This window comes from Sminthopsis crassicaudata, chromosome 3, assembly GCF_048593235.1.
Source record: "Sminthopsis crassicaudata isolate SCR6 chromosome 3, ASM4859323v1, whole genome shotgun sequence".
NCBI lineage: Eukaryota > Metazoa > Chordata > Mammalia > Dasyuromorphia > Dasyuridae > Sminthopsis > Sminthopsis crassicaudata.
Window position 1 is genome coordinate 590843143 of NC_133619.1, and position 24615 is coordinate 590867757.

Sequence of the window (24615 nt, forward strand, 5' to 3'; positions counted from 1 at the left end):
TCAGCTATTAAAACTATTTATTTCAAACAAAATCAAGAAACAGAACACATTCTTCACTGGAAGGCTTTATGCCCAAGACATATTGTCTTCCTGCTTCAGGACATCAGGCTAAGAAGAGATTGTGCCAGGAAGGGAGGGGAGGCCAAAAAGCATTGGATTATGCATATTAGTGATCACTTTTGAGGATAATCTGCTCATCTCCCTCCTCCCACCAATCAATCAGGAGACTACAATGTCCTGCAGTAGGACCTTGATCAGTTAAGTACAAACATAGGGAAACAGAAAAAGCTCTGTCCTGGGAGCCAATTGATCAACATTTGGGATTCTCCTCTCTACCACTGAAAAGATGTATGACCTTAGTGAAGTCCCTTCACCTCCTGTCTCTTCTTCTATAAAATAAGTTTGGACTAGGTGAGCCCTAGCTTTCCTTTTTGTTCTAATGGGCTCATGAACCTACAATAATCCTCAAAAAGAAGAAATTCAGAAGTAATTTATGCCACGTTGCCACCCCCTTGTGGCACAGTTTGGAAACAGCAAGTTAGGAAAAATGTTAAATATAATCAGTCAATCCATTAAACAGTAACAAAACCAAACATGAACTTTAAAATGAACTTTGATATACAAATTTCTATAACTTAAGATTTCAAACTCTATCTCTTTCAGTTATTTTTTTTATCAATTTACTCCTAAATTTTTATGTATGTATATATGTATGTGTGTACATATAATCCTTTATATTCTCATATTTAAGTGTGCTTACTGAACTTCTCCAGGGAAATACTCTTGTAATCAATTTCTAGACATGGAGAAAGTTCAAAAGGGAAGAGGCTTTATGAAGGATTTATTATGTTCTCATTACTTAATCCAGATTCTGTGCTTTCCACTTTTCAGTATTTTATATCAGTCTTTTTCTATTATTTTCCTATTCACTGAATTTCCTTTCCATAGTTCTTCATTGAATTATAGGACTGGATTACAGTAACAGAACAGTTTTCCAAATGTTGGAACATTTTCTTTTTGATATGCTTTTCAGAGTAAGCTCCAAAGAAAGGGAATTTCTGGATCAAAGACTATGAACACAATATGTTCCCCAAGGACTTACCAGTTTACTATTTCACAAGCAAAATATGAGCTTCTTATTTCTCTATGACCCACCAGTGTTGAGTTTTATCATTTTTATTTTTTGTCCCCAAACCCTCAGAAGAGTAGTTTTAAAGGTGAACTTTTTTAGACAAACTTTTCCATCACATATACTTAAATTTCAGATAAAAGTAAATGTATCTTCCCTAAGTTAAGACACAGCATATGGAGCAAAGATTTTGGGTGACAAAACCATGGCAGAGTACTGGTTTTCCCTTTTTGCCTGTCTTCATAATGGTCCCCCCTCTCTTGAGCAGTTACTCCAGCTCCTCCAACATTCTTGGTCATTGCCCAGACTACGACTTTTGTCACTACCAACCTCATTTTCCTTACTGAGCATCAACTCAAGTCTCTGATATAGAATAAAAACTCCTTGGGTTCACAAACATATAGCCCAATTATGTATGAAATAACTTCTAGAAATCCGTATTCCCAACATGGGAGTATGCCCACATTTGTTTTAAAGTGGCAGGTGAAATAAAGCTGGATTTTAACTGTGGTTTCTTTGTCTATAGATAGAAACATCCTTTAGGTTTCCAGGAAAAAAGATACATTCAGCAGGATATCTGGGGAAGGAAGAGAGAAGATCCTTGATTTATACAATTAAGCTTTGTGTTGTCCCCAGAGATACAAATAAAACATAGTCCTTACCCCCAAAGGAGCTTATGATCTAGTAGATGAAAAGAACAAATTATAGACAGCTTCACAGATAAAGATCTCATATCTCAAATATACAAAGAACCCTGCCAAATCTGTAAAAATATGAGTCATTCCCAAATTGATAAATGGTCAAAGGAACAGGCTGCTTTTCAATGAAGAAATCAAAACTATATGTAGTCATATAAAAATGCTCTAAACCATTATTGATTAAAGAAAAGCAAATTAAAACAGTTTTGAGATATCATTTCACACTTATCAAATTAGCTAAAATGACAAGAGGAAAATAACAAATGTTGGAGGAGATATGGGAAAATTGGGACATTTCTACATTATTAGTGGAGCTATAAACTGATCCAAAGCCACTTTGGAGAGCCATCTGAAATTATTTTCAGTTATAAACTGATCCAGCAATACTATTAAGTCTATTCCCCAAGTGATCAAGAAATAGTAACAACCTACATGTTCTAAAATATTATAGTAGCTCTCTTTGTGGTAACAAAGAACTGGAAATTGAGAGGATGCTCATCAATTGGGGAATGGCTAAACAAGTTGTTTTATATATGATTGTGATGGAATATTATTATGCTATAAGAAATGAAGAACTCATTGACTTTAGAAAAATATGGAGACTTTCATGAAATAATGAAAAGTGAAATGCACAGAACTAAGAGTTTTGTATATAGTAACAGCAATATTATTTGAAAAATAAGTGTGAATGATCAAGTTATTCTGAGTATTATAATCATCTACAAAGAAATTATGAAAGAAGATGCTATATATTTCCAGAGAAAGAACCAAAAAATAGAAATAGGCATAATATGGTTTTATATATATTTACATATATGTGTCAAATGGTAGCCTTCTGGTGAGGGAAGGGGAGGGTGGGAAAAAGACAATCCCTAAATGGGTATAAATACCTTGTACTAGGTCTTGATCATTCTCTGAAATTCGATCCCAGGCATGTGGCAGAGTTTGGATGTTTGGCAAATTTCCCCACTGAATCTGGGAGAGGAGATATTTCCTTTCCAGGTACCTTTATAGAAGTTAAGGACCCCAAGAGAGATAAACATGTTTAATTTTAATAAATATTTAAGTACCTTCCACATGTAGAACACTATGCAAGGTGTTGAGATATCAAGATCATGTAAAATATAATTCCTGCCTTCATGTGTCTCCCAATCAAATGAGGATGGATAAATGAATAACTGCCAAAAAAAAAAAAAATCCAATACATTAGTATAAGACAAGTACAAACAGGGCTGCTGGTGACACCTAAAAAGGAAAGGTTATTAGTCAGAGAGAAAAAGGAAAATCTTACATATTAAAGGACATACAGGTAAAGTTTGGGGAAAAGGAAGAAGGGGAGCATTGTAGTCATGGGGAAAAGTAAGAAAAAGGAACAAAAGCAGCTATTTAAACATCAGGTAGGATGGATAGTGAGTAGGTTATTTTAACCTACTAAATAAGATGGGAGTAGTAAGAGATAAGACTAGGGAAAAAAAATTATGTCCCATATTAAGTAGGGCCTTGAATGCCAAGATACAAAGATATTTCACTTGGCAGTTAATAGAGCCATGAAGGATTTTGATCAGTCACGATAAGATTAGATCAATATAGGAAACTGATCTAGTCAGAAATAAGGAATTGAAGGATAAGAAAGTGGAAGGGGGAAAAGACATTAGGCGGCAATTACAACAGTCTAGGCAGATAATGGTTTCCCTGAAAATAACAATGAGGAGATAGGTAGTACAGGAATTCAAGATGATACTGAAGAGGAAGAATAAATCCATTCATTCAACATGCAGTTACTATGTATCTACTACATGCAAAGCACATTTCATTGGTATACTGCAACAAAATGAAAAACAATCTGATCTCAAGGAACTTAAATATAACATTTAAACAGATAAAGGAAAATTTGACATGAAAGAACCTGGTTGTGCAACCATTTAGGGATCACAAAAGGTTTTCCAGGGGGCCGCTAGGTGGCGCAGTGGATAGAGCACCAGCCTTGAATTCAGGAGTACCCCAGATCAAATTTGATCTCAGACACTTAACACTTCCTAGCTGTGTGACCCTGGAAAAGTCACTTAACCCCAGCCTCAGAGGGGGAAAAAAAAAAAAAAAAAAGTTTTCCAATGGTTAGAATGGATGTAGTAGGGAGAAGGCAGAGGAATGTGTGCTAGCTGAGTTAAGCCACAACAGGATTCTCAGAGGGAAAAGTGAGGAGGGAGGGGCTACATTTCACACACACAAATTCTTCAGTGTGTTAAGATGAGAGAAGGGTCAAAGATGACTCCAAGAATTTGAGTCTGGGGGCCTAGGGTAATGATAATGACATCAAGAAAAACAAAGGCAAGTGAGGAAGAGGAAATGATTTTGAAGGCAGGGTTAGAATTTCCATTTTGGATAGGTGGAGGGGCTGGTCCAATAAGATATGGGCCCATCACTCAAGTGAGAGATCAGGGCTGAGCTGAGTGACATATGAAGTTGAGGAGGTATAGGAAATCACCAATGGAAAAAGAGAAAAAAACAGGTTCAAAGAAAACAATTTGGAACAAAGAACTCACCTTAAGAATTCAAAAAATGTAAGAGACAAAGAGGGAGTCTTTAGAGACACTGGAAAATCAGGTTAACAACATGGTGTCTCTGAAGCCATAGGAATAGAAGGGATCTGGAAGAAAAGACTGATCACCATTGACAAACACTGCAGGTCAAAAAAGTGAGAGATGAGAAAGAGTTGGTGATCAAGGGCTCCTGGTGACCTCTAAGAGCAATATGGTGGAGTCATGATCAATAAATTATACTGCAAAGAGTCCAAGAAGAATTAGGGCAAAAGTGGAACTACTGATTTTCAAGAAATTTAGCTATGAGTAGGAGGAGAGAGATGGGAAATGACTAGTAGCTGGAAGTCTTCAAACAAAAATAGGATGATCATTTGAGATTTCTAGAAATTTGTTTTCCAGTGTGGATTAGTCTAGACAGAGATTAAGGTCCACTTCCACTCTGAAATCCTGTGATTCTGTGGCCAAAACAATCAATTGTGAACTGAAGACATGTAGATTCCCCAGAGTATCTGCATGAAGGATACACATTTCGATAATGTCTGTCAATGTCCTGTAACCATGCCAGCATATCAGCCAATGAGGGGCTGACAGCAGATGGTTGCAAAACTATATCAAGTCCAAGTTCATCTGCTTTCTGTTCATACAGTTCAAACACTTGTTCCACGTGGCTGCTGACTGTATCTCGCACCTGGAGAAGGCTGGTTCTGCAGGAAAAGACAATGGCACTAAACATCATTGAAAAGATGTACAGCATCCTCCCAGCAGCCCATATACCTACTCAAGGCAAATAAAAATAATGCATTAATGAGCACTGCCCCATTATTTTTGATACTTTGAAAGAGCAAGCAGGAAGATGAGGGAATTGGAAGTCATGTAATATCAAGACCAGCAGAAGAATTTTTAACATGGAGAAGATCTGGTGGAATTATGGGGAAGGATTCAAAATCACTAATTTTAATGATCTGAGGGGTCATTACATTTGTCCTGTTTGGCCCTACAAGGCAGAGCTAGAGTTGATGGGAACAGATTTCAGTTCTAAGTTCAAAGGCAAAACTGTCTAGCTGTGAGGACTGGTCAGTACAATAGGAGATCTCTGAGATATCCCCAACATGAAATCTCTCCAAGCAGAGACTGGATGATCATCTCTCAGGGATAACACAAAGAGAGTTCATTCTGCAGATAAGGGTTAAACTAAACAACTGGTAAAGTTCCTTCCAATTCTAAGTCTATGATACATACTAAGAATTTCATGGGCTAAGGTAGTATGGAATTAGGAGTTAGGAGGACCTGAGTTCAAATCTGGTCCCAGACACTTCCTAGGTGTGATCCTAGGAAAGTCACTTAACCTCAACTGCCTCTCCTCCAAAACAGAATGAATGATATTACTTATTAATACCTTTCCTAAAAAGTCCTGGTCTTGAGACTTTCTGAAAAAGTTTGTCTTAAGATATATCATAGTTGTAGAGCTGAAAGGAAGCTTAGAAATAACCTAGTCCAATCCCATCCTTTTACGAATGAGGAAACTGAGATCCAGAGAGATGAAGGGAACTGTCCACATTATACTGCTAGTAAGCGGCATTTCAACTCAGATCCTGGGCAGGATCCACCCTGCTTTTGACTACTAAGTTCTAGGACAAAGGAACGCGAAGGGCATAAGGAAAGGAAGATAATGCGTGCCTACAATATGTCTCAAAACTCAACTGTGTTAAGGCTACGAAAAAGCTCCTTAGTTGGAGCTCAAACTGGCTGCTTACAAATAAAACATTAAATTATTTTCCTGTATAAGAAACACATCATGATGTCTTACAGCTTTTCTCCCAATTGGTCTAAGATGGCGTCCCCAGCAGCTAGCAGTTTTCTTCTCAGGCGATCTTTCAGATCAGGGAAAGCCCGAAGTGGAGTCTCCTCTAACTGGACATTCTGACTGGCCTGTAGCTGCTCTGCCAGGTTGCTAAGGGAGGTCAGGAGAGGTAAGCAATCACTCAGAGTACTCTTCCAGAGCCCATGCTGGTGCTCTACAACACGGAAAGCCTTCTTCAGAACATCCTGCACAGCTGGCAAAGGCTCCTTTGGAGACATCTTTTCTGCATCTAAAACCAATCAATTGTTAGAAAGCCTCAACTAGAGAACCATTCAATTCAATACACATTTATTAAGCATCTATTATGTGCAAGGCACTAAGCTAAGGAAGGATAGAAAAATAGAAAACAACCCAAATCCTGCTCTCAAAGAGTTTACAATCTATTTGGAGGAAAACATGAATCCATATAACTATGAAATAAGAATAAGATAAGTACAAATTAAGGAGGATATCAAGGCCAAGTCCTTTTAAAAATGCAGGGAGGCAGATATCCTGGAGGGAAGAGACATCAAGGAAAGAATCATGGAAATTGTGATATCCAAGTTAGGCAGCAGATTGGAGAAAGGAAAAAGTTCCATTCAAGCAACTGGATCAGCATGAGCAAGGAAATAGTAAAAGGCAAGATGACCCAGGAGAATACAGAACAGTCTAGTCTTTTGAGAAGGACAAGGAGGGTGTATCAATGCACAGAAGAGGTGTTTTAAGAAACTGGAACCAGCTCTTGGGGAACTTCTAATGCCAGGATCTGGAGCCTACACTCTATTTAGTTGAAAAGAGAGTCAAAGAAAGGTTTTTTAAGGAAAAGAGTGATATAACCAGAATAGACTATTAGTAAGATCATATAGGAAAGTTAACTGAATGTGATTTAGAGAAGAGTTTAAAGCCAGGAAACCCAATAAAAAGGAAATTATAATAATCTAGTGAAAAGTGATGAGGAAACTTCATGTTCAGGAGCATAATAATTATAAATAGCTAAAACTTGATGCTTTAAAGCTTGTGAAGTACTTGGCATGTTACTCCATTTGATCCTAACAAGAACCCTGTGAAGGAAATGTTATTAATATCCCCAGGATATGCTTGCCAGAGAATTGAATCTAGCTAACCACAAGTCAAACAACTATTAATCAAGAGGCAGAAATTGGAACTTATTTACAGAATGTCTTATTGCCTAATATGAAGAATTGTACAACGACCACTAGTATTATCCAAAAGTCTATTTAATGAAATGCTGAGAACTTTCCTGGATGATTTTTAACACCTGGATTTAGAACAATCTCTAGACTGATTTGGAACAGATTTTATGGAGCCCAAATGGCAGCTGAGGAATGCCAGCAACAAGCTTGGGGCTGAGAACCTCAGCTGGGTATGAGCACTGAGAGGATAAGCTAAGAGATATGATGAGCTGGTGTACTGGTTTAGCCTCAGAACCATATATTAGGGAAATGCTGGAGATACAGTTTATTTAGGTTTATAGTAAAGCATTTTGTCTTATGCTATTCTTTTGGGCAAGATAGAAGTGAATCAAATGAAAGGACAGCCAGATAGATTTGGGCCTGGGTGGATTCAGGGCCAGATCTAGAGTACTTACTCAACTCTTGATGTCACCTCACAGGGTTAAAGCCTTCTGTCCTTGTTCCCATGTTGCTTTAACATGTTTCAATGATCTGCATTTAGAGAAATATGGAAATGCTTATAAACCATGAAGGTCAAAAACAAACAATAATAACTGGAATTTGGATCTATAAAGCACAGGCAAGAACAACAGTGATATATAAAGTCTTATTCTTTCATTACAAAAAATCAATTTTATAAGTATAAAATGAGGAAAGTGTGGCTACAAAACAGCTTTGTGAAAAAAGATCTGGGAATTTTACTTGGTTGCAAATTCACTTGGCATCAAGTGAGAAAAATGCTTATATGAAAATTAAAAAAGCTAAACCTAGGCCACATTAAGATATCCCAAACCTTAAAAGAAAAGAATTTGAGAAGTCCATTGTATTCTCCCTGATCAGACATCTGGAATATTCTAAGGTCCAGGTCTCACACTATGGAAAGAAGGGCACTGAAGACTGGAGAAAGATAATACCTGACTGAAGGCCTAAACTTGTATCTTTGCAACATCCTCTGAAATAATACCCGGCATTTAATACCTTAAGCAGGGGTTCTCAAACTATCCCTGGGGCAGATGCTACGGCAAATGGGCTGAGAGGCGGAGACTATAATACAGCCCTCCCACAGTCTGAGGGACCGTGAACTGGCCCCCTATTTAAAAAGTCTGAGGACCACTGCTTAAGTCTGCCAAGCCTTTAATATTCACTACCCCATTTATCCCTCTACTACAGGGGCTATTTTCCCCACTTTACAGAGGAGTAAACTGAGGCTGAAAAGGTGAAATGATTTACTTAAGTCCGAGAGAGATCAGAAATTCTGGTCCGAGAAGGGAATAAGTATTTTTAAAGTGCTGCTTTATTAGTGTTTTATCTGATGCACAAATTGGAAAGAGGAGGAAAAATGTCATTACTCTGTCTTCAAAGCATCGAGCAAGAAACCTCTACGCAAGAATTCTCGTGTGTGGGGCTGTGACTAACGGCTTTCACGCATCTGCAGGACTAATGAGGGCTCACTCCAGCGCAGCTGTTTTGTTTTCCTTTGACTAAAACTTTTGTTTATTTTCCCAGATTTCCGAGGCAGGGACAACAAGCCAAGGGAAACGTTTGTATTCTTCCCATCCTGGTAAGATTCCCTACAAGAAGATCCCCATTAAAACACAATTAATTGTTCTGAGATGGGGCGGCCTGGACCGAAGTCAAGTGGCCAAGACCCTAAAAGCCCGAGCTAATGCTAACAGACTAACTACTAAGGGACGTTTATATGGTGTTCTGGGAACCGCCACGTCCCCGAGGAGGCTGCCCTGCGGTCAGGCGGCCAAGGCTTGGGGCCTTGCCTCTGATGCAGCTCACTTAAAACTCCCAGGGATCTGGGGCACTAAAACAAAATACAGAACGGTGTGGCCTGAGAGGTTGGAGGGAGTTTCCACGCTGGGCGGTCCCCGTTCAATGACATCATTAACACAAATAGTCCGGTGCCATCATCACTTGAACCTCGCAACATTGTAGATGAAAACTACTATTGTTAATTTCATTTTGCAATTGACGAAACGAGCCTGGAGGGGTGAGGGGACCACGGTCACACATTGCTAAGAAGCAGACCCTGCTTTCCACGGTGCCCACAGCACGGCCCAAACTAGAGCGCCCGAGGGTCCCACCATGGAGTCACGGTGGTCTCGGAGTCTCAGTTTCCCCATCTGTCAGACGCTGGGGCCGGAGGGGGGCGATCTCTGCAATCCTGTGAGGCCCTACCAGACCAGAAAGGCGTCCAGCCTCTTTCCCCATCTCAGGAAACCCCAAGCCGCCTCCCCGAGCCGCTAGACCATTTCTGTAGCTAGAGGGACGCCACTAACGTGACACTCACCGACTCCTTCGAGCTTCCTGCTCCCCCAGGCGCATGCCCGAAAGCGACTACCAACGGATAAAAACGAGCTAAAAAAACTAGCTTAGTTCATACGCCCCCCCCAAAACACGTGATCCGTGCCGCCAAACCTCCTGGGTGTTGTAGTTTCTCCCTGTGATTGGCTGGTACGATTATGGACGCGCCTGATGATTGGCTCTCCTGAGTATCCCTCGCGCCCGCTCTGGTGTGGGACTTCTTATTGGCTGTCAAGGGGCGGTTGAGTTTGAATCCGCAGCCTGAGGCAGCGACTCCATTTAACATCCTGAGGGCTGGGGGTGGGTCCGGTTTGGTCATTGCCAACCTCTTGGGGACCTCGTTCTCCTCCGCTGTAAAGGGCCGGACCGGAACAGTCGGACTCCTCTGAGGCGCGGGAGCACGTCCTGTGGGGCCGACTTCCCCGGCCTCCCCGCCGCCTCACGCGCCGCCGCCGCCCCGGTCTGCCGGACCGCGCGGCGTCTTTCCGCCTCGGCGCTATGGCTCCGTCCAAGAAGGCCTCGGGCCGGACGACTAAGAAGAGCGCGGTACGGGGCCGAAAGCTCGCGTCCTTCCTTAAGGACTTCGACCGGGAAGGTAACTACGGGCCCCGCGGCTCGGCCGGGGCATGGAGGAGGGTAACTAGTGGAGCCAACTAAGTGCACCAACAGGAAAAGTGGGGAAATGGGCCGGGGGGTAGGCGGGCGGGAGTGGGGGGAGGGAGTTCCTGCGCAGGTGTTGCCCAGGTAACTGCGGGACGCTTCGGCTGGGGAGGGGGCGTGCGTGAGATCTGCTCTCCTCCGATTCTTACTGCACTCTCTTGGAGGGTGGGGCAGATCTTTCCCAGGATCTTCCCCCGCTCCTGCCCAGTGGCCCTCTGCTTGGTGCTGGGGATACTTTGTCTTGACAAAGCAGAAAAATGTTCCTGCTTTCTGGGAGGAAGTTATTTCTGTATGCAAATTTATTAGTACCCTTGGGAACTTGATCGAAGCCTGTGCCTAATCTTCCTTCCTGCTTTGATAAGTACGTGCAAAATAAATACGAGGTAGTTTGGTGGCGGATGTGGCAGCTAAAGGAAGGTGTCTTTGTAACTGAGTTTCGAAGGAGCATTCTTACTTGCAGGCGGCATGTCCCTAAAGTCTCAGTGCCCTTTTATTTTCACAATATATGCATAATTTTTAACATTCGCCCTTGCAAAGCCTTGTGCTCCAAATTTTTTCTCCCTCAGACCGGAAATAATCCAATCTATGTTAAATACGTGCGGTTGTTCTATACACATTTGCACAATTGTCTTGCTACACAAGAAAAATTAGATCAAAAAGGGAAAAAGAGAAAGAAGACAAAAAGTAAGCAAACAACAACAAAAAGAGTGAAAATGCCACGTTGTGACCCACACTCAGTCCCCACAGTCCTCTCCCTGGGTGCAGATGGATCTCTCCATCACAAGTCCTTTGGAATTGGCTGAATCACTTCCCTGTTGAAAAGAGTCACGTCCATCAGAATAATATAGTTTTAAGTCTAGTAGCTGGACCATCTCCATTTGCATTTTTTATTATTGATCTTTATTATAATTTTTTATTATTTCTTAATTCCCTTAAAATTCTTGACTTTTTTTCTTCCAGACGAACTTTGTTATTATTTTTTCTAGCTCTGTAATTTCTTGCAGGTATGGCCCTGCAAAAGTAGGTTAATTTGGATAGAATTGTCATTTTTATTATAGTAGCTTGACCCAGCCTCGAGTACTTGGTATTCTTCCAATTGTTTAGATCTGGCTTTGTGTGGAATGTGTTTTGTAATTGTGTTCAAAGTTTTTAACTTTGTCTTGGCAGGTCGACTCCCAGCAATTTTATATTATCTACAGTTATTTTACATGGAATTTCTCTTTTTTTTTCTCTTGCTGCTGGACTTTGTGGGTAACATATACTCATGCTGATGATTTATATGGATTTATTTTGTATTTTGTTTCCTAAATGCTAAAGTTGTGAATTGTTTTTATGTTGATTCTCTAGGATTCTCTAAGTTACCATCATATCATCTGTAAAGAGTGATAATTTAGTTTCCTCAGTACCTACTCTAATTCCTTTAAATTTTTTCTTTTATTGTTAAAGCTAAGATTTCTAACATAATATTGAATAATAATGGTGATCGTGGGCAACCTTGTTTCGTTCATCCCTGATTTTATTGAGAATGGTTCTAGCTTATCCCCATCACATATGTACTTGCTGATGGTTTTAAGTAGATGTTACTGATTGTTTCAAAGAAAGCAACATTTATTCCTATGCTCTAGTGTTTTTAATAGGAATGGGTGCTGGATTTTGTCAAATGCTTTATCTGCATCTATTGAGATAATCATATGATTTCTGTTAGTTTGATTATTGATATAGTCAATTATGCTAATGGTTTTCCTATTATTGAACTAGTCCTGCATTCCTGGTATAAATCCTACTTGGTCATGATGTATGATAACTTGTTGTAATCTCTTTGATAATATTTTATTTAAGATTTTTGCATCAATATTAATTAGGGAAATTAGTCTATAATTTTCTTTGTTTTGACCCTCTCTGGTTTGGGTATCAACACCGCATGTATCATTTGGTAGGACTCCTTCTTCCCCTGTTTTTCCAAATAGTTTGCATAGTATTGGAATTAATTGTTCTTTAAATGTTTGGTAGAATTTAGTTGTAAGTCCATCTGACCCTGAAGGTTTTTTCTTAAGGAGTTAATTAATGGCTTATTTGAATTATTTTTTTTTTAAATGGGACTGTTTATGTAATTTATTTCCAACTGTTAATCTGGGTAATCTATATTTTTGTAAGTGTCTTCCATTTCACTTAGATTATCAGATTTATTGGCATGCAGTTGGGCAAAATAACTCTTAATTATTGCTCTAAATTTCTTCTTCATTGGTGGAAAATTCACCCTTTTCATTTTTGATTTTTTTTTTTTCATTTTTTTTATTGATTTTCAAATTATTTTCAAATTTTAAATTTGGTATTTGATTGGGGGTTTTCAATTTACACTTTTTCTAGCCTTTTTAGTTGCATGCTTAGTGGACTGGTAAGGCTTTGTCTTTAAGCTTAAAATAAGTTCTAAGACTTTTGGGGCATCCTGTATTTAATTGGAGAGGTGTTGGAGTTTGAATAGAAAAGTGATGTAATCAGACCTTTCCATAAGGAACATCAGTTTGGCAGCTGTGTGGAAATATACTCCATTGGAGGAACTTTTTTGAAATGCCTTTTCTATGCAGGATATTGAGAAAACTCAGCAAGATGTGATCCTACTCTCCCAGAGCTCTTTGTGCAATAGGAGAATATGACAAAGATGCAGTATTATACATACTTGCATATACAATTAAGCTCCTTGATGGATTTTGTTTGTTTTTGTCATTCTTCATATCCTTACCTTAGTATAGTCCCAGCATATGGTAAATGCTTGTTAATTGTATAAAAAACAGTACAGAATGCTCTTTGAAATTTGAGAGGGAAAACTCTGGACTGTTGTTTTCTTGGCATTGCCACTAATTTGTTATATGACTTAGCTAAATCTCTTATCTTGAATTTTTGTTTCTGTTCTAGAAAATTAAAAGGCTAAAAATTATTCCAATGAACATCCATCTATCCATTAGTAATGAGACAGTAGTAATTATGTAAATGATATAAAAATTATTTCCACAGAGCTTCAGAAATAAAAATATTGGATTCATTCACATTTATTTCAATTTTTCATTTGCTGTTCTTATTGGTATAGATCCCAGCTTTTTAAATTGTGGGTCAACACTCAAAATGAGGTCTTGTAACTGAATGTGGGAGTTACAAAAATATGATTATCAGTGAATATTCGATTTGTAACCTATTTTAAATACTGTATGGCCCTTTCTCAGTGGAAAAGGGGTTTGAGTAATGAGTAATCTTTTTTTAAAAAAAAAGGTTAAGAAACCCTGTTAAGATACTCATTCTTTTGAGAAGTGTAACTCATAATACACATGACATATCCTGCAAATAGGATCTTTTTTGTAGTTCTTTTAATGTTTCTTAAATACTAATTTGACACTTAGACTATCAATCCAGTACCCCTCTTAATTGCATAGATAATTTACCTCCTTTTCAAATATCCTCTTATTCTATATTTTATAACATTTTCAGGAGTAAGTTGTCATTGGCAATGTAATAAAATTGCCAAGTATATTACATACATTATCTTACTTGATTTTTACAAAATTGCTTGTTTTCTACTTAAACTCATTGCATCTTTCCATTGGCTTATTTACAGTTTTGGTTTTTCGGAAATCTTGATGTTTGATTATTTAACTACAAATTATCACAGAGAGAATATTAATTTTTAAAAAATGGAAATTGGCCATAGCTAAGGAATTCGATTTATTGAAAATGCTATGTAGTTTCCTAAATGCAATAGGATCCAGTCTCCTACTTAATTTTGGGCTTAAGATACATATGCTATCCATTCAGTTTCATGTATAATTGGAAAAAATGTGCATTCTTAATCTACCTGTTTTTTTCCCCCCATAAGTGGCTAATTAGACCAACTTTGGAATAGCTGTGGTTCTTATTAAAGGAGTTTTCAACCAGATAGCTCCCACAGCTATGCCATAGTACAAAATTGCTAGGGGGATGAAACCACAAACTTAACTTTGCTCAGGAAACTTCTTTCAATACTTAGAAAGAAATAAAGCAGGATGACACCCAAATATACAATTGACAAATGATATGATAGACTTGGAATCAGGATGATCTGTGTCTGAGTATCCACTCCAGCAATTGATAGCTGTGTGACCACACACAAATTTGAAGTTTATTTTCCTCATCTGTAAAATGCAGATAATAATAATAGTAAGGTGAAGGATCAAATGTAAAACACTTTGCAAACAATAAGGTCAGTATGGCAGTAAAAGTTATTTACTAGTGCCATGGAAGACAGTTGTGCAAAAAACAAATAAAAGGAATTCCCTATAGATTCTGAGATTATCCAGACGCTTCTTTTTGGAGAGGATGTCTAGATTATTCAGCCTTGAGACATGATGATGTGCCAGACTTTATTTGGGTATTCTTAAGTTAAATAGGATTTAATGACACTTTTTAACCTTATGCTTGTTCTTAACTAAAGAATTTGATGTTTAGTTTTAGTACTTTTGTGTTCTGTTTCATTTGGTTATTCAACTGAATGTTACCTATTATTCTACAAATATTTTTATTAGAGTAATGTGAAGTATTTGATCAGCAAAATGGTCCTTACAATGCATGAGGCGCACTTTTGTTAAATTTAATGTAATTACATCATGGTTGCTGTTATGATTGTTTTAAAAAGTTATTGTACAAAATCGCAGAAAATCAGAATCATTTGATTTACTTGTAAGCCTATAGGTATTGTTATAAGAGGTACATCCCTGTTTTTTAAAGTGAATATATTAAAAGGTCCAATGTGGTCTCAAGGCTTCTGGTTTCCTTAATCCTAAATGATCCCCATTACCACTGAAATTCTTGTGATTCATTTTTGCTAGGAAAAGGGTCTAAGAAGACTGTTGAAAATGATTAACATTCTTTTGTAAAATGAAAGGGTGGTATTGTAGAAAGACCACAAGACTAGAGTTTAGAATTGGTGTTTTAGTTCAGGCTTTTACCATTAAGATGTATGGGATCTTGGCCACATTACCCCCCTAAACTTCAGCATTCTTCTTTCTAAAATAAGGATTAGAATAAATAATTAAAATAATTAGAAAATAAGGATCTCAGGTTTGTTGTGAGGAGCATGCTATTTACACTTACACTTCTGAGTGGCCAAATAGTTTCATGTAACTCTCACACAATGTCTCCTATTGGCCCTCTTCATTTCTGCCTGAGGTCAAGGAACTAGGATGTTGTAGAGCCACTTTATTGAAAGATATATAACTTTGTAACATAAATCCATGATGAAGGGAAAACCTAGAGTCCAAAGCTAGAAGGATCATCTTTAATTATGTCTCAGAAACCAGGAGTTATCCCCTTTTGTGTGGTTGGGGGTAAGGTTATTACCAGGTGGTTTGAAGATTGCAGAAAGGTTTGTTTCTAAAGTGTACAAATTTATGAAGACTTTCAAATGCTGTCCAGTTCTATGTAAAATGACCTATTCATGTTTTGTTGTCTTTTTTAATCCCTTCTTGCAGTACAAATTAGATCGAAACAAATACAATCAGATGCCCAGAACCTCGTCAAAGAAGTAGACAATCTTTACAACATCGAAATCCTTCGGCTTCCCAAGGCTCTTAGAGAGATGAATTGGCTTGAATATTTTGGTAAGATATTGCTCCTCTTCTAGCTCTTAAGAGAAGTGAAGGGGCTTTTTGAGGCTCACATAGTGGTCCAGGATCTCTGAGCTGCAGCTGCTCATGTTTATGGTAGTTTTACAAAGTTGTCAGGATTTTAAAAAACTGAAACAATATAGAATGTAAAGCAGAAGTGGTTGCAGCCATTTATAGAAAGATCTTCTTAAATACTGCTGTCAGCCGCATTTTGAAATGATTACTAGTTAATGAAAAATCACAGCTTCCAAAGAAACACAGATGACCAGCATCTCTGAGCCAGCAGTTTTCTACTTTAAAACCCAGTCGGACTTATTGACTAGTTATCTTAGTCTTCCAATTTTTTCTAGATACTTAAGTAGCTTCTTTGTAAGGAATAAAAACATGAAGTAGTATCTTCCAAAAATGCTCTGTTGTTGAATAAATGATTGTCCACATATGTTAGTTGCTAAAACGGAATGTTCTTTTTGTAGCCCTAGGAGGAAGCAAACAGGCCCTGGAAGAGGCAGCAACAGTAAGTGATTTGTCTCATTTGATTTTTGTGGGATATTTATCAAATAAATCCAGGAATATTTGTTGGACTATTCTTCCTGAGACAGTGTTCTTGTAAAGAAGATAATATATAGGTATGACCTGTAAAGAGAGAAGGATCTCTGGGCTCCCATAGGATTCTGCCATTCTGTTAACCTTATTTGTTTTAGTGATGGTTTTTGAATTTTACTTCACTGTCAATTCATAGCAACTATCCTTTATTAACCCTCCCATGTAACAGTTTGCATTTTGATAGCATATATAACATTCTGTGCCTATACCTCTCAGCATGAGATAAAACTTTGGGGTTATTTTAACTTGCATCTTATTGGCAATTGTGAATTTTTTATAAGGTCGTTGATGACTTACATTTCTTTTTTTGAAAATTATTCATATTCTTTGATTATTTGTCTACTGGGGAAGAGATGTTAGTCTTATAAGTCAATTTAAATTCTTTCCATATCTTGGGTATATGGCAATTTTATCGGAAATGCTTAATATAAAGCTTCTTTTATTTTTCTTTGTTCCTATAAAAATTACATAATCAAAATTATTCATTTTTTCCTGTTTTTTCTTTTTGTTTGACTACAAAGTTCTTCCCTAGCCATAATTGTGAAAGGTATCTCCTTCCATTCTAATTTTATTTTTTTTAATAATGGGGCCTTTTATTTTAAGGTTATATGTCCAACTAGCTCTTAATTGTGTTATAAAGTGCTATACTTAAAAACTATTTTCCACCAAATTACTTTCAAGTCTTCCCAGAAGTTTTGTTGAATAAGGAATTCTTCCCCCACTAGTTTATGGTTTTATTGAATATTAATTTATCATGCTCATTTCTAGTTTGATAAATTCCTTGGGCTGATGTCTTGTTCTGCTTCCTACTTCATTTGTAGTTCCTAGACTTTAGTCTAGGGATTAGTAATCTCAAGTCCAGATTTATTTTTAAATCAATTTATTTATTGACCCATTTATATTATATAGACCTTGGAATAAAACACATAATTTGTTTCAGTTAGCCATTGGACTTTACTAATTGTAGAATGATTGCAGCCTGATTCTTTGCCTTGGGTCATCAAAAACTCATAGAATTTTCAAATTGAAAGAAGGGACTTCAGGTCATTTAATACAACCCATTCCAAAAGTATCCTTCTCTGTCCGTGTGACATCCCTAACAATGTTTATCCAGCCTTTGCTTAAATTCTCCACTGATGGGAACTTCATCTAGTTGAATTGAAAAGGCTTTAGAACCAGAAGGAAGCCTAGAAGAAAGTAGGAGAGATGACCAATCCTCATCCTAGGAGGTGTTTAGTGCTCCCCCATTTACTTGCTAAGTGCTCTGTATGTATTATGTCATGTGATCATTGTAGCCCTCCTAGAAGAGCCAGATCTTGAACTGGCTTAGGCATCTAAAACAGAACTTTCCTAAATGTAACCACATAAAAGGGACTTGACGAGGGAAGAGCTCCACATTCTTCCAGCAGCAATTAAAGTGATTTATATATGAGGTTTGAAAGAAGGGGAGATGTAATAAGAGGAGCAGTGAAATCATTGTATAAAAGATAAGCTTATAGAGTAGCAAGAAGCCCATAGATCTCTAGTTTTTGTGTTTTCTCTTACTGTAATAGACGAGCTGGAAAGTTGACAGTTCCATATTCATCAGAATACAGTGAGCAAACTGCAACTAATCCTTAATGAGGTAAATGGATTGTACTATATGCCTTGGCCTGTTGCTTTGAAGAACAGCACATAAGTATTCTTTGTTATGACTAAATTCTAAATCACTTTATCTTTATAAGTTCATGTGAATTATCTTTTTTTTTTTTAAGTTAGTGATTGATGTTCATGCACTTTGACCCACAAATCAGATCTCATTGTTAAGCATATGTGTCCAAGAGGTCAAAGATAATGAAGTAACAAGCATTTACCAAACACCTTTTGGGGGTGGGAGAGGAAGATAAGAGCCAAACTGTCCAGAGTTTAGAAAGGATGTAATGCAGTTGAATTTTTGTCTACAAGTCTTCCACACAGATTTGTAAAGTGCACTAGATTGATTCCTGATGGGAAATCTGAGAAAAATCTCAGTTTTTTTATCTGGCTCAGGTCAGCATAAACACAGCAAATTCTATGGATACGATTAGTTCAGAAGCACAAAGCAAGCAGCTCTTGAGTGAGCAGGGAGAGGCTTCACAATAGCATAAAAAGAGGTCCCAGATCCATATGGAGGCACCCCTAGGTCAAGCTAGATTCCTATAGTGGAGACAGGTACCAACTGACAGCTTTGTTGACTGTTCTCCAGTTTCAGGTCACAGATCCAAGACTGAGCAAGAAAGGGGATCTTTGTATGGTGTAGAAAGACCCTGAGTGGTGTATGAGAAAGGAGGAATTTCAGAAGCCAATAACAGTATTCTGTAGCTTAGACCTCAGTCATAAATCAGGGTCTCAGTTTCAGCAGTAAGCCTAGCCTAAAGAAGAATAATGAAAGCAAGAAACCCAGACCATAATGAGAAGGGAGGTTCTATGATTCTACCATTTTGAACCCACAGAGATTTCTGGCTGACCTATCAGAGTGGAGTCTGTAAAGGTCCTGTTGTTTCTCAGTTATAATCCTTCTCTGGGAGGAGGTTTCTTTTCTGTAAAATCTTTTCCTCTGTGAGCAGGTTTCTTGGGAGGCTTCTGGAGCCTCCAGCCAGAGCGAAGGTAGAATCTTGAATCCTCTTCTTCCTAAATCCTGGCTCTGAATCTCATCCAGACTGCTTCTTCCTGACTGCTGTCTAAACTCAATCTCCCAGTCAGACTGCTCCTTGCCCGACTGCACGCCTCTTTTATCCTAGCAGAGATTGGGCTAGTGAGAACTCAACAGGGCTTGTGAGAAACACTTCAACCAATGAACTTGCTCTCTCTAAAAGTGCAAACACCTTTAAACATGTAAACTCTCCCTCAGAATTCCAAAGGTGTAAACTCCCTTTAAAGGCCCAAACCAAAGGTGTGAATTCTGAGCTAGAGAATTGCCCAGATAACCTGAGTTATCACCTTGTAATTCTAACAGGAGTCCAACAGCCTTCTACTCTTGCACAGTTCTAAATCTGTCAGGAACTTGCAGAGCTCAGAATGGGGGGGTGGGAAGGGGAGGAGACAGAAATCAGATTTTGCCCTGGATCAGAATGTTTAGGGAGTGCTGGAAGCTTACAAGTCACTGTCCTATCCCTGAGATCCTGGAATAACTCCACATTCAATGCATCCAAAAAAGCAAGATCAGAAACAGCCTAGACCTTCCCTCTAGTGCTGAAGAAGAGTCCAGCTCTTTACATCATGTCCAAATTCAGGATCTACTTCCTAGTACTAGGAAAAGGGACAGATACCAAAAGAACCACAACAAATGACCTTTTGTGGTGGCAGGGATGCTCAAGATACATATGAGTAATATCCACAAGCATTGGCTCAGGAAAACACCACTTGGGCAAAAACTCATGTAGGATCCTGGGAACGATGAAGCAAAAGATATGTTTTTCTAGATGGAATGAGGGCATTGAGGAAAACATTGGAAAAGAAATGTGAGCCTTAGAAGAGAGAATTGGAAAAGAATTAACAGCAAGGCCTAGCAGTTACAAAACCTTGCTCAAGCAACAAACTCCTTGATATTCTCAAGGAAAGAATAGGGAAGGAAAGAGGAATGCACTTCAAGGAGAAGATAAAGGAAAGTTTTGGGAAAATTAACTGAAATAATTAAAATACACAAACATATAAACAAAATACAAATACTATACAAACAAGAAGCGGGGGAGTGAATGGCCTGTGAATCTCACTCTCCTCTGAACACACACAAACTCTGACACAAACATCCATTTTACTCAATAAGAAAGTGAGGAAAGGGCAGAAGGGAAATTAGCTGGAGATTAGATTAAGGGTGAGATTAGTCCTAAGCAAAACAAATTCTGAGGACATATAAAACTATAGCTCTTTTTGAGGTGGCATAGAGTGGGAGTCTAAGGCAGAGTCTTCCTGGTAGAGGTGAAAGACTCAGAATTAAACAAATTGGGGAGGGGGGATGTTGAAGTTGGTAAGTTAAGAGCATTATGGACATTTGTTTCAATTGACCATACTTATTTCTAATAGTTAATATTCTCTATGAAACAGTGGGAAAGTGAGAAGACAAATGTTGGCTAATTAAAACAATTTTTTTTAAAGCATCTCTTATGTACTAGACACTGTGCTAAGACATGTACATATAAAGAAATGCAAAAGACAGTTCCTGAACTCAAGGAGCTCATAATTTTAATAGGAGGATACAACAGGGAAACAATTATGTACAAGAACACAATATATAGTTAATTTAATTAGATAATCCCAGAGGAAAGGCACCAAGATTAAAGAGGACCAGAAAAGACATTTTAGAAGAGATAATGTTTTTATCTGAGACTTGAAGGAAATTAAGAGGCAGAGGTGAGGAGGAAGAGAATTCTAGGCTTGAGGGAGAATCACTGAAAATCCATGAAGCCAGAGATGGAATGTTTTGTCCCTGGAGCAGCAAGGATACCAAAATCATTGTTTGTAAAATATGTAAAAATTTAAAGTGTAAAAATACTTGGAAGAATATGAAGAGGCCAGATTATAAAGGGCTTAAAAGCCAGAAGACTTTTAAAATTTTACTTTGCAGGCAGTAGAAGGCCACAGGAATAGATTGGTAGAAATGGATGGATAAATAGAGATACAGGTTTTATTTATACTAAAATATTTATCAGTAACAAATAAACTGGAATCAAAGTACATGTCCCTAGTTGTACATAAAGGAAAATTACTGCATCATAAGAAATAATATGAAGAAATCACAAAATTTATATGAATCGATATAAAATGAAGTGAGCAAAACATGGAAACCTTCAATTAATTAACATTTATTAAATGTCTACCATGTGCTATAAACATACTAGGCTCTGGAGATACAAATACAAAGAATGGAAAAAATCTACTCAAAAAGAACTTCTATTACAATGGGGAAGATCACAAGTACAAGAGAAAGATAAAGAAAAAATACAAAGTAGTTAAAATGCAAGGTAGTTTGAGAAGGAAAGGCACTGTTACTTTAGAGAGGGTGTCAGGAAAGGCAGATGATTTTTGAGCTGCCTCTTGGAGGAAAGAAGTGAATTCCAGGTATTGGGGGATGACTGATATAAAGGCACAGTGATAGGAGATGAAATTAGTACGGGAGGAATGGAGAAAAGTGCCATTTTGACTGGATTATAGAGTACATAAGAGGGAGTAATGTCCAATAAGGTCAGAAAGGAGATTGGGACCAGATTTTCAAAACTAAATAGAGGAATTTAATCCTAGAGGCTATTGGGATTACACTGGCAGACTAGAGGCAGAAAGTCCACTCAAGAATGCTGTTGCAATACTCTAGTTTAGAGGTGATGAGGGCCTGAATTAAAATGGTATTTGTGAGACCTGAAAGATGTTTTAGAGTGAGAGATATATATAGCAAGTTTTGACAACTCGGTGGATATATAGAGTAAGGCAGAGTTTGGAGAATGGGATTGAATTTCCCGAAGTTTAAGATCCTGAGAGAATAGAAGAAGGGCAGTGACTGCTTTTAATAAAATTAGGGGGGGAGAATACATAAAATCTGGAATAGAGAAAGAACAACAAATTTGGAAACTAAATGTCTATATAATAATGATCAAACTTGTCACAGAAGAGAAATGAAGATATGCCTTTCTCCCTTCTTTGCCAGAATTGAGGGTGGGGGGAACCATAGCTATGAAATGCTTCTCTATGTTATTGGGCTTGGTGGTATGGTTGGTTTTGCTGAACTGCTTTTATTTTAATTTCTTTCTATAAGAAATAGCCTGGTAAGCAAGAAAGAAGAGATCAATACCATTTAAAGTCCTTGTGATATGTACTATTTCCTTCTAGTCTAAGAAGATGGGAAAGATAGAGAAAACCACAGTTCTTTCATATGACAGTGGAAAATCATTTAAAGAAAAAGAATAGGCTAAAGGAAAGAGATAATGTTAAATTTTTTAAATGGTTGAAACAAGAGGGAAAATAACATCCAAAATGTTTAATTTATAGCTTCTAAAATTTCTTCTGCTTTCAATACTTTTATAATCATTTGTTCAGATAGATGTACTAACTTAGCAAAGTTTTATGGGAAAATCTTGGCTGGATAAAGTACTCAGTTATACATCTTAGAATTCATGTGACCTTTTGCATATTTAAATAAAATCGGTATCAGGAAACTCCTTTGTAAATTGTTAGAATTTATTAAAATAAGGAAGAAAGAATACATTCAAATCTAGCTATAAACCTTGGAAGAATATAACTTGAAGGCATTGACTGCCTTTTATTTTCTTATTAATATTCTCAGTATGCAACATAGAATCTTGTACATAATGAATTTAGCAAAATTTAAACTGCTATTTTTTTTTCATTTAATAGTATTTTGTTTTTTCAGTTCCATGTAAAGATAGTTCTCAACATTCATTTTTGTAAGATTTTGAGTTGCAGTTTTTTTTTTCTTTTTTACCTCCCCAAGACAGCAAGCAATCTGCTACAGGTTATACACATAAAATCATTTTAAACATATTTACATATTAGTCATTTTGTGGGAAAAAAAATCAGAACAAAAGGGAAAAACCATGAAAAAGAAAAAGATGAAAATATCGTGCTTTGATTTGCATTCAGTCTCCATAGCTCTTTCTCTGGATGCCGATGATTTTTTCCATTCCAAGTCTATTGGAATTGTCTTGAATCAGTGTATTGCTGAGAAGGCTAAGTTTTTCACATCTGATTATCATATAATTTTGTTGTTATTGTGTACAATATTTTCCCTGTTCTCACTTCACTCAACATCATCAGTTCATGTAAATCTTTCTAGGCTTTTCTTAAATAAGTCTACTTATTTCTTGTAGAACAACAATAGAATTTAAGCTTTTTGATGGAAGAGATTTTCATTTTTATCTTTTAATCCTTAGCACCAAGCTAAGTACCTGCAGCAAAGTAGCCTTGTTTTGTTTTGGGGAGGAGGTGGTGTGTGTGGGTGTGTAAAATTTGGCTATTAAATATTTAACCTAACCGATAAAGTGGTATTAAATGCTTAGGTAATATGTTAAGCTTCATGATTTTAGACCAGTTTTAATTAAGACACAAGTCTTATATTATCCTGCCTGGTTTTTGTGCTCAATGCTGAAAGGATTGTTATTAGATGTTCCCTGTAGCCGTATTCACAAGTAGTGTGAGTGTATAGATCACTGAGTGAAACTGTCCTCTTGGACAGGGCAATAGCAACCTAGATAGTCTGTCACTGCAAGATGACAGAGGTAGGAAGAGACTCTAAGAGAACACATACATCAGCCAATATTTTTCATTAATTGTGTATATTGATGCCTCTGGCTGTTTTCTTTCAGGCTGACCTGGATATCACTGAGATAAATAAATTGACAGCTGAAGCTATTCAGACACCCTTGAAAGTCGTAAAAGGTTGGTAGCTTTTCTCAATCCCTTGTAATTTGGTTTTTCTCCCTATTCTTCTAAAACAGCTCTCTCTAATGATTCTTAACTGATGAAATCCAGTGGCCTTTTTTTTTTTTTAATTCCCTATCCTTTTTGACCTTTCTTCAACTAATCACCCTGCCTTTGGCATTTTCTGCCATTTGAGTTTCTATTACATAAAATCTCCTAGATCTCCTTCCCATGTGATGATTCTTCAGTCTCCTTTGTGGAATCAGTCACACATTTTCTGGCCCTTTACTGTAGGTATTCCCCAGTATTCACTTATAGACTATGTTCTATTTACATGTGCCCACTTGGAGATCTTAATCAGCTCCCAAGAATTTAAATATTGTTTTTTGTTTGTTTGTTTTCAGATGACTTGTATGTGTATGTGTGCACACACACACGTGTGTGTATATGTGTGTTTATCTATTACTGGCCTGTATCTTGAATAATTCTTCATCAACTACTTTTTAGCTCTCTAATAGAGTTAGATATAAGGAAAAGCTTTCCAACAATTAGAATTGTCCAAACATAGAATATCAGAAGATATGTTTCCCAAAACAGGATAAATTTTAAATAAAGGCTGAATG

At 37.4% G+C, this 24615-nt stretch overlaps 2 protein-coding genes across 4 annotated transcripts in view; one reads left to right on the forward strand and one right to left on the reverse strand.

Moving 5' to 3' along the window:
- On the reverse strand, window positions 1-10189 carry AIRIM (AFG2 interacting ribosome maturation factor). Of its 3 annotated transcripts, XM_074305196.1 has the most exons (6): window positions 9700-9832; window positions 7817-7892; window positions 6175-6457; window positions 4892-5071; window positions 2718-2833; window positions 1-1706 (listed from the first exon to the last, which is right to left on the reverse strand). In XM_074305196.1, the coding sequence occupies exons 3-6, from the start codon at window positions 6444-6446 to the stop codon at window positions 1669-1671; spliced, it is 606 nt and encodes a 201-aa protein (XP_074161297.1). In that variant the 5' UTR covers window positions 6447-6457; window positions 7817-7892; window positions 9700-9832; the 3' UTR covers window positions 1-1668. The 3 variants fall into 3 exon arrangements, with proteins under 3 accessions (XP_074161297.1, XP_074161296.1, XP_074161298.1); XM_074305195.1 differs by lacking the exon at window positions 7817-7892 and having other exon boundaries at window positions 9828-10189; XM_074305197.1 differs by lacking the exon at window positions 7817-7892 and having other exon boundaries at window positions 9700-9781.
- CDCA8 (cell division cycle associated 8) overlaps window positions 9982-24615 on the forward strand; it is a 22719-nt gene continuing 8085 nt past the window's right edge. Inside the window, exons 1-4 of the mRNA XM_074305193.1 lie at window positions 9982-10308; window positions 15869-15997; window positions 16477-16517; window positions 23938-24010. Coding sequence (XP_074161294.1) covers window positions 10212-10308; window positions 15869-15997; window positions 16477-16517; window positions 23938-24010 — 340 coding nt within the window. The 5' untranslated portion in view covers window positions 9982-10211. The remainder of the gene's footprint in view (window positions 10309-15868; window positions 15998-16476; window positions 16518-23937; window positions 24011-24615) is intronic.